This window comes from Peromyscus eremicus, chromosome 3 (genome assembly GCF_949786415.1).
Source record: "Peromyscus eremicus chromosome 3, PerEre_H2_v1, whole genome shotgun sequence".
NCBI classification, from domain to species: Eukaryota; Metazoa; Chordata; class Mammalia; order Rodentia; family Cricetidae; genus Peromyscus; species Peromyscus eremicus.
In genome coordinates, this window is record NC_081418.1 from 107,863,488 (window position 1) to 107,874,079 (window position 10,592).

Genomic DNA, 10,592 nt, shown 5'->3' on the forward strand with positions numbered 1-10,592 from the left:
AATAGGCAAAATATACTGTGATCAGATATGTGTAACCTGGCCGTATTCAGTGTTCTCCCAACCCTTAGTAGTTCTGCTCACTGTCTGCTGAATTAAGGAAGCGGAGTAGTCTAGCATTGCAGATGATTGGTGTTATGTCCTAGTTACTCAAAAAGCTTCCTTGTAACCATTTTTTTTTAACTACTTACCCCACAGCTCAGCCTCCTGTACACAAACAGTGGTTGACATTGTCCTGGTTCTCTGAATGAGTAGGCATTCCTAGCAGCTGTTGCTTAGGGATCTGTAGCAAGCCTACCAAGCAAATGTTGGGGATTTAGTTTATAACTTGAACAAAATCTCTGCTTGTCAGGGAGAGTGCCAGAAAAATGATACTTGGCCATTTCCCCTCCCTCTTGCAATTCTTTATTCTGGTCTTAAAACTGCTGGGTTGTAACTAATAAATGTTACTGGGTGAATAAATGTTCACCCAATATACCGTTTTTGACATAAATAATCTAATGTCCAAACAATGCAGAAACTGCCTTAAATAAAACATGTGAGTGCCAGGTCTTTCTGGTAATAATTTGGAAAATATCAATAATGTTGTCAGTTTAACAACGGAGTATGCTCTCTGCCCTTTTCATCTTGCTGGTGATAGGAGGAAAGGGGGGCACCTATTTTCACAGAAGAAGTGACCCACAAATTCTGTCTTGAGTTAGCTCAGGTTCCTTACCTTCAAGTTCCGAAATAAGCAAATGTTTTTTGGTGGGGTACTTCTGAAATTTCAAGTGAGGCTGGATGGCTTGGTGGGTAAGAACATTCATTGGCTTTAAAATCACTTTATAAACTTGAACCTCAGCAGAGGGAGGCTTTGACAGCACAGGTTCCTCCTCTGACCTTCTCGAAATTCATGCAAAACAAAGACAATTGTACCTACTTTAAAAATAGAGCTGTGGGAATTAGACAATAAGATGTGTCAATGGATAAACTGACTTACATTTCATGGATAGAAGCGGGAAAGGGATTCATACATTCTTTCCCCCAAACACCATCTTCCATTGTTTCTTAAAGCTACTTCATTGGAGCCTGTGGACACAGATAAATGTAATGGTGAATCTTCATACATTTCAACTCGAGTGTATGGAGAACAATCTAGGAGATTGGTGAGTCACACCTCTGGGTGTATCTGGGAGTGTTTTCAGAGATGACTAACTGAAAGAGGAAGGTATACTCTCTCTATTAGGCAGTGCCATCCAAGGGCTGGGAGCCCAGATGAAATGTAATAGGAGAAAAAGGAGACAGCTTTCCCTTTGCTCTGCTTTTTGGCCTGCCATTAAGAAAAATGCTCTACTTGGCACTGCCTTTACATCCGTGATAGACTGAACCTGCTGAAGCCATGAGGTACAATAATTAATTCCTGCACTTGAAATTTTAGTCAGGAATTTTGGTAACAGAGATACAAAAGTACCAAATAGTAACTTTCTATGATAAGAAAATTCCTATTATAATGACCTTAGTTTGATTTTCTCTGACAAAGAGGAACTATAAAGAGCATGCGTACAGCCTATCTACCTGGGAAGTGTTTTCAAGTAGTATGAATGAAGAAAGAGGGATGTGTATTAGTGTTCTTTAAGGGAACCGAACTGACAGAGTGAACATATCACAAAAGGAGACTTGTTAGATTGACTTACATAGCAGGGGTTGTTTAGTCCAACAATGACTACATACTAGAGGGGCTAAGAATCCCTGAGGAGGGATGTCTCAGCAATAAACCTGGTGTTCTGTTGGTTTCCCAGATTTCACTCAAATGGTCCTGGGCAAATGTTTCAAGTTATACTGAGCATTTCATGGCTCACAGCTGCCTCCTGACTGTGGGTAAGCCCACATTCCCATGTTATCAGCAGTAACTTGTGAATGACTGATAGAGGATTCAAATATCTAGTTCCCTGCAATACATTGGATTGTTTATGCTCTAGAACAGATGTTCTCAACCTGTGAGTTGTGTTTCACAGGGCTTGCTTATGATTATTGGAAACACAGATATTTACATTATGATTTATAATATCAGCAAAACTACGATTATGAAGTAGCAACGAAATAATTTTATGATTGAATATCACAACCACATGAGGAACTGTATTAAAAAGTTGCAGCATTAGGAAGGTTGAGAACCACCAAATCATTTTCTACCCAGGTTTCAGGCCAAAGCTAGACTTCCTTGTGACAACGCCCAAGCATGGTTCTTTACTTTTAAAAAATTTTTAATTAAAAAAGTGTGTGTGTGTGTGTGTGTAGCTAGAGTTTTCCTGCCTGGCCCACAGTCAGGACAAATCTCTCTCACCTGCCAGTCCCATAGCCGCTCAGACCCAACCAAGTAAACACAGAGACTTATATTGCTTACAAACTGTATGGCCATGGCAGGCTTCTTGCTAACTGTTCTTACAGCTTAAATTAATCCATTTCCATTAATCTATACCTTGCCACGTGGCTCCTGGCTTACCGGCATCTTCACATGCTGTTTGTCATCGTGGCGGCTGGCAGTGTCTCCCTGACTCAGCCTTCCACTTCCCAGCTTTATTCTCCTCCTTGTCCCGCCTATACTTCCTGCCTGGCCACTGGCCAATCAGTGATTTATTTATTGACCAATCAGCAACACACTTGACATACAGACCATCCCACAGCATGTGTGTGTATGTGCGTGTGTGCATCCACACTTACACACATGTGAGCATGCTGTTTGTGTGTGAGTGCAGGCATCACTAGTACTCATGCTTGGCATGTGGAGCTTAGACGACATTCTCCATTGTTGGTCCTTGCCTTTGACCTTAATGGAGGCAGGGTCTCCTGTTGATTGATGCTGTGTACACCAGGCTCCCTGGCTATGAGCTTCTGTTGAGTTGCCTGTCTCTGCTCCCCATCTTACTATGGAGCACCGAGGTCACACCACACATGCTTACACTCCAGCCATTACATACATTCTGGAGGGGTGTCCTCAGGTCCTCACTCTTGCATGCAAGCACTTTTACCCGCTGAGCCCTGTTCCTAGCTCCTCTTTCCTAGTCTTTATTCTGTTTTCCTCTCTACCTCCAGACTGAAACTTCTCCATCGCTAAGTCCTGTGTTCCTGAACCCTAGTCCCCATCTGTTTTGACAGAACTTGACTGAGCTGGCATAAGGGCAGTTACTCAATAGTGCACTTCTAGCATCGCTGGAAGCCTAGGAGGCAGCCCAGCTGCTGCTTCTACAGCTACAACGTGGTGACTTCTGATGGCATTTGCTGCTCTGCTCATGGGTAATGAGCAGAAAGGGTTGAGATGAGCCAGGAAGCTCCCTGGTGCGTGGGAAATTTGCTGAGTTGGGTGTGACAGCTGTTGTCCCCAAGGCTGTCCTCTCCCTGTTATTGATGTTGGCTCCAGCCACCCTCCCATCTTTCAGATAGGAAGTGACTATATAACATTCTTGTCTCCCTTGACTTCATATTCACAGCCACATAGGCACACCACGCTCCTTTCCACGTCCCACAGGTGGCATCAAATGTGAAGTGAAGGGACCCATGTAGTATGTATTTGAGTGTGTGGGTGGGATGAGATGTTAGGTTACTCAGATGAAAGCAACTCATTTCTTCTAAGGGAACCTCCCAGAAAGCCAGTTTGCTCTTTCCTCTGAAATCTCACGTGGTCCCACAAGCTGCTGTGGCTGGGGCCTGACTCATTTTTGGCAAACAGATGCTGTGCTAAATGATGACGAAGTGATAAACATATGTAAATATTTCATATAGAAGCAAAGTCAATATGGACAAGCGCAAAAGACTCCCAGGCTGTGCATAGTCGCAGTTTAAAGTGAGGTTGGAGCAGACCAGGAGCTGAAAGCAAGCCTCGGGTTGTTATTTAAAGTAGGTGGTCTGAGACCCATACACACACAGGCAGCACTAAAGGAACTCAGCAGATGTTAAATTTAAAAAAAAAAAAAAAAACAGAGGAAGTATGTGATGTTGGGAGGGAAAAATGTGGGCCAGGGATAGGGAAGGAATTGGAAAGAAGAGAATGGGGGGTGGATGCGCTCTAACACGTTGTATGCATGTACTACTATTAAGTAAGACACTTAATAAATATTTTAAATTTTATTTTATGTACATATGAATGTTTTGCCTGCATGTATGTATGTGAAGCATACATGTGTCTGGGGCCCATGGAGGACTGAAGAGAGTATCAGATGCCCTGTAACAGAAGTTACTGACAGTTGTGAGACATCTTGTGGGTGCTGAGAATCAAATATGGGTCATCTGGAAGAGAGACAAGTGCTCTTAACTGCCAAGCCATCTCTCCAGCCCCTTGAAACATTTTTTATTTTAATCAAGTATACATGTGAATGTTTGTGTTTGTGCACATGAGTGCAGTGCCCATGGAGGCCACAAGAGGGCATAAGATTCCACAAAGCTGGAAGTTACAAGAGGGTCTGAGCCCTGATGAGGGTGCTGAGGACCACACTTGGGTCCTCTGAAAAGGAGTACATACTCTTGACCACTTAGCCATCTCCCCAGTCCCCTCTGATGGTATTTAAATGCTCACCAGAAACTTTTAACAGGCATGGGTTATGTTTCTCTGACTTCATGATGCAGTGTGCTGTCAGCTAGGTGAGGAATAGAAGCTAAGCTTGTGCTTGAGGCTCTTGTTCTTATTCCTTCTGACCCTGGATTCCCTGGTGCCTCCGCTCTCCGGGCTCTTCGGGAGTGAAGGAAGTGTGGTTAGATGCACATTGTTCACAGAATGATTATAGATGGTCTGAGACTGTGTGGGGAATATGTTTTGCAAAGCCTAGCAGTGCTGTAAAAGGATAAGGTCATGTAAGATGAGTGTTGAAGAAAGGGTAGAAAATTCTGGAAGAATATGAGAAAACAACCTAGAGAAAAGGAATCCAGGAGGCATCTGTCTTCATGTGATAGTTAATTTTTTGATCTATGTACGAAAGATACAAAGGCTTCAAAGTAACTGAGGAGTGAGCAATGGAGTGAAGAAGGAAAAGAAAGAGAACAGGAATGAGAGAGGATGAAGAGAAATTCACAGGAGTCCAGTGAGGGCCTCTGCATTGGACTGGATGACCTGGAGGGCTGCACAGGGAAAACTATGAAGTCCTTTTGTGTGGTTGGGGCATTCACTTATCTAAGGTCAGGGTACTGAGTGCCTCTCACATGGTGGCCCTTCCACACAGCCCATTGTCAGCACATAAAAATGGTCATTCAAATAAAAACTATTGATGAGTCAAATCCCAACGATGCCAATTGCTGACTTCTTAACCCAGTACTCTACCAGCACATGGCTTTCCTCTGCAAGCAAGATCCCTGTCTGTCTGTCTGACTGTGCTTTGTATGAAACAATAAATTCATTTTTTATTCACAGAATGCTTCATCTTAGAATTTCACAGTATGTGTTTTGATGCCAATATTGCCCCATCGTTTTGGTTGGTGGGGTACTTCAAACTGGCTTCTGCATCCTTGGGAATATTCTGGCGATTCTTTGACTATTTACTTTATAGAATAAGGAGATGTGGCGGCAGCCATCTTCCAGTAACTCGCCAAAATGACGAACACAAAGGGAAAGAGGAGGGGCACCTGCTATATGTTCTCCAGGCCTTTTAGGAAACATGGAGTTGTTCCTTTGGCTACTTACATGCGAACCTACAAGAAAGGTGATATTGTAGACATCAAGGGAATGGGCACTGTTCAAAAAGGAATGCCTCATAAGTGTTACCATGGCAAAACCGGAAGAGTCTACAATGTCACCCAGCATGCCGTGGGCATCATTGTGAACAAGCAAGTTAAGGGCAAGATTCTTGCCAAGAGAATTAACGTGCGGACTGAGCACATCAAGCACTCTAAGATCCGAGACAGCTTCCTGAAGCGGGTGAAGGAGAACGACCAGAAGAAAAAGGAAGCCAAGGAGAAGGGCACCTGGGTGCAGCGGAAGCGCCAGCCCGCCCCACCCAGAGAAGCACACTTTGTGAGGACTAACGGGAAGGAGCCTGAGCTGCTGGAGCCCATTCCATACGAATTCATGGCCTAATGTACAAAAAGAAATAAAGGACCTGAACTGTAAAGGGCTTTTCTTAAAAAAAAAAAAAAAAGGAATAAGGAGGTGTTCTAAGAGCCAGTTCTCCAAAGTGCCCTGGTTCAGTTACTGGGAATAGCATTGCCAAGCAGGCTGTAGGCACAGTGCTTTCACTGTCCCTGTTAGCTCACGGAATTAGTAGATGTATATGCATTTATAGAATCACATATACTCACATGTGTACATATATGATCAAGCATGTACACACATATGCAAATACATGCATATATGTGAAATCATTAATTTACACTCATTCTCCCTATTTCCATTCTATTCCTACACCCTCTTGTCTTTCTCCATTTCATATTTGTGTGTAGATCCTTCCTCATGGAGAACCTCGACACTATGTTTATCCAGTTTTCCTTCTTCTTACACCCTTCCTTCATCTTCCTCTTTTCTTTCTTTCTCACAACAGTCTGGCTTCAGATTCATGATCTTTCTTCCTTGGTCACTTGAATGCTGGGATTCCAGCTTTCACCGTCATGCCTGGCTCATATTTCTTATCCTATAATACATCCCAAATGGTTTCATGTTTTTCTTTTTCTCCATAGAAAGCAAGTTTATTAAAAAATAGTTGACAATTTGTTGATAAATTTTATACCCTTGTCTTGATTACTGTTTTATTGCTGTGATGAAACACCATGACCAAGGCAATTTATAAAAGAAAGCCATTAAGTGTGGGCTTGCTTACAGTTTCAGAGGTTTAGTCTATGCTCATCATGGTGGGGAGAGTGGCCATGGCAGGCAGGTGTGGTAGCGCTGGAGCAGGAGTTGAGAGCTCACATCTGATTCTCAAATTCAAGTCAGGGACAGAAAGACTAGGTCTGGCATGGGATTTTTGAAACTTTAAAGCCCACACGCCCAGTGACACATGCCTTCCCACAAGGCTACACCTCCTAATCCTTCCTAAAACAGTTCTATTAAGTAAGGACTGAGCATTCAAATGTGTGAGCCCTGGAGGTTGTTCTCGTTCAAGGCACCACAGCCCTCCTTGTTCCTCTCTGTTCCAAATTAAACATGTGCCTTCTGTCCACCCATCCCTCATCCAACGTCCTCTCTCTTTCATTTGTTCATTTTCCTTTCTCTCTGTCTCTTTTTCCCTCTTTCCCTCTCTCTGTGTCCATCACAAGGTGGCCATGGCCTTTATTTGAAATACAACTGAATTCATACAGTCCCTTTATTTCTGTTTTAGTCCACTCTATTTCAACATTTGTTTTTGATATGTAGAGGGTTAAGGATTTCAGAAAGTCAAAACTGTACAGAAAGGGATACTCAGAGGTGTCACTTGCCACTTCCTTCCATGTTGACCCAACTTCCTCTGTAGCCCAATACAATATACATGCACAACAATATACACAGTCAACACATTGATATTGATGTCTACCTTGGACCTATAAAGGAATGGAATCAAAGAGCAGTGACTCATGACTGAGTTAGTCAGGATCGGGCCTCTGGCCCTGTGTTGATGATGTGGGGCTCACCAACCACATTCTCAAGCATTTAATGTTTCTTTTCCTTGGAGTCATTAAGACACATACAGTTGAGTTTCCTAGCATGTATGCTGTAGAACAGTCTCGTGAGATAGCAGATGAAAAATGATTCTCAGGGCTGGAGAGATGGCTCAGAGGTTGAGAGCACTGGCTGCTCTTTCAGAGATCCTGAGTTCAATTCCCAGCAACCACATGGTGGCTCACAACTATCTATGGTGAGATCTGATGCCCTCTTCTGGCCTGCAGTCATACCATGGATAAAGAACACTGTAAACATAATAAATAAATATTAAAAAAATGATTCTCAGCCAAACAGCATGGGTAGCATTAGAAACTTGATTTGCTTCTTGCATAGCCTTCTGCCAAGCAGCTGAGGATGCTTTCTTACTGGACACAGAATCCTTTAAAGGATTCTATAAGCTAAACATTAAATCATCTAGAGCTAGTCTCCTTAAGGAAATATTCTAGAAATTTTGGGTCCATTCATCAACTCCAGAAATATTCTTGAGATTCTTGCTTGTGCTGGGTGCTGTTTCCAGGGCTATGAATGGAGGGCCAACAAAACAAAGGTGAGCCCTGCCCATGAGGACATACTTGTTTTCCGGTTGGAAGGGGTGATGAGGCAAAGAGATACTGTGGTGTCCATCTTTGTATCAACTCAGGAAAGGTGAGCAAAGCGTGGCAATGCTCTCTCTTCCTTTGGGAGGACGTCTACATGCAAACCCTAAAGAAAAGAGACTGCGGGAATTAGTGTTTCCACCATGTTACACACCGGTTAAGAGGGAACCAGATCATGACAGGCTTCGGTTCCATGTGCATTTATCTGAGCACAAACCACAAATTAAGGGGTATAAAATTTAAAAATAAGGGGGAAATCCTTGAGCATTTAATCACATTCCCATGTTGATAAAATATTTATGAGCTCTCTTTCAATTAATTAGAATAAACTATGTAACACTACAGGAAACAAATGGAAAATTTAATAAAGTAAGTTCACTCCCAATTTCTTTTGAAGAAAGAAGCTAATTATATTTAGTTCTGTAATTATAACTTTAATTAAAATATAATGCAAAATATTCCATAAAGTGAAAACAGTGCCAAGTAATAAAATGGAGACTTTAAGACAATTTGCTCTTTGGATAAAAATTTATAATTTGAAAGGAAGACTTTAGTGTACCGTTTTCCAAAAATTTCATCCTTTAAGTACAAACTAAACAGCCTTCTCATAAGACCAACTAGTATTTATTTACCGCTTTAAGCCTGTTTTTTCCCCCTGTTTGTTGTACACTAACATCTTCCAGTTGTCTTAGCCATCTTCCTTTTATAGACTGTGTAAAGAGATACTCCTATCTCCCTGTGCATGCTGTCACTTATGACACATCCCCTTCGGGTTTGAACATACTTCAAGCTCCAAGTGATTGGAAATTTGAAAGCTGGGATTTTTTAAAAGTTTGTGAATGTTATCAGTCTCCTCCATCTGGCTGGCATGGAGATGATGCTGTGACTGCCCCAGGGTCCCCTGGGTAACATGATGATGCTGTGATGGCCCCAGGCTCACCTAGCTGGGGTGAAGATGCTGCTGTAGGCAGATATCCTCTTTAGGAAGATATCCTAAAGTCTCTAAAATGAAATAAGAAGATTGAATAACTCCATGAGCTTTAAAAAAGATTGTTTCATTTTTTTTATGTGAATGAGTTATTTTGCTTTCTTGTATGTTTGGGCATCATGCACATGCACTGGAGGCCAGAAAAGGGTGACAGATACCCTGGCACTGAAGTTATAGATGGCTGCAAGCTGACCTGTGTGGGTGCTAAGAATCGAACCCTGGTCCTCTGGAAGAGCAGCCAGCACCTCTTAACTCTTGAACCATCTCTCTAGCTCCTGTCTGGTGATATTTTAATGATCATTTTCTCTCAAACATTTCTCAGACGAACAGAGTTTGCCAGATTAGGCTTCCGTTCTGAAATCCAGAGGAATGTGGGCTATTTGCCATGATGAAAGACAGACCTATTTCTGAAGGCTACTACACCACTTTTTAATTTGAATGCTACTCTGTTTTTACCCAGACCACACAGGTTTATGACGGGACATAAGAAGCTCAAAGGACTCACATCTTTGCTCTCTACATCACATTGCACTTTTGACTACAAGGAAAAAGTCATTTACTTTCCATTTAATTCAGTCCAAAATGACTAAAAATATTTATTGAGTGCATACTGTGTAGAAGATAGTATAAATAAAATAAAATCTAATAAAGAAAACATCCTCCTGATTAATTTCTTTCCCACCCTTCCCTGACGTCAGTGCTCAGATCCTGTAGCTGTGGTGTAGATTCCAGGTCATTTTCACCCAGTAAGTCTGGGAAACAATGTCTTGGGTGTTTATAGGCTTTCAGAGTTGCTGTGTCTGGAAGTCTGTGGTGGTGGCTTAGTTGGTCAAGTGCTTGGTGCACGAGCATGGGGTCATGAGTTAAATTCCTCAAAACCTACATATAAAAAGCTGCAAACATTCACCTGATGCACATGCACACACATAAACACACATACACATACACACACACACACACAGCACACATGCATACACACATGCACACACAATGTGATTGACTCAGAATTAACTTCTTCAACACTTTAAGGTCCAAGAACTCACATGTGCATTCCTAGAACATCTAACCACTACCCCACTTTTTCTTTGTGGTTGCAAGGCTAGAATCAGAGCCTTGCCTGTGCTATACAACCCCTAGACTGCTGAGCTAAACCCTCAGCCCACTTGCTAACTTCTTGATCTTTGCAAGAAGGTTTGTGGCTTTGTGTGGGGACAGTTCATGTTTCATCTTGTTTTCCTTTGCCCTGTCTAGCTTTAGGTCTACACAAGCTGTGCACCCTAATATATCTGCATTGTTCATTGCCATCAACAAAAGTATTTGGGAAACAGTATTTTGCTATCTAATAAATCAAACCGTGGCAGAAACATGTTATTTGTAAGATCACCATGTCTCCTATTGCTTCTCCAGCCTACGA

At 42.2% G+C, this 10,592-nt stretch overlaps 1 protein-coding gene across 1 annotated transcript; it reads left to right on the forward strand.

Annotated features, from left to right (window-relative positions):
• The first annotated feature begins 5,541 nt into the window (after window positions 1-5,541).
• On the forward strand, window positions 5,542-6,076 carry LOC131906013 (large ribosomal subunit protein eL21-like). The gene has a single exon (XM_059256802.1). It carries the CDS (start codon window positions 5,555-5,557, stop codon window positions 6,035-6,037), a length of 483 nt encoding a protein of 160 aa, XP_059112785.1. The 5' UTR covers window positions 5,542-5,554; the 3' UTR covers window positions 6,038-6,076.
• The last annotated feature ends 4,516 nt before the right edge of the window (window positions 6,077-10,592 follow it).

Coding starts and splice junctions, on each gene's coding strand:
- LOC131906013 (XM_059256802.1), top strand. CDS start 5,555: ATGACGAACACAAAGGGAAAGAGGAGGGGCACCTGCTATATGTTCTCC.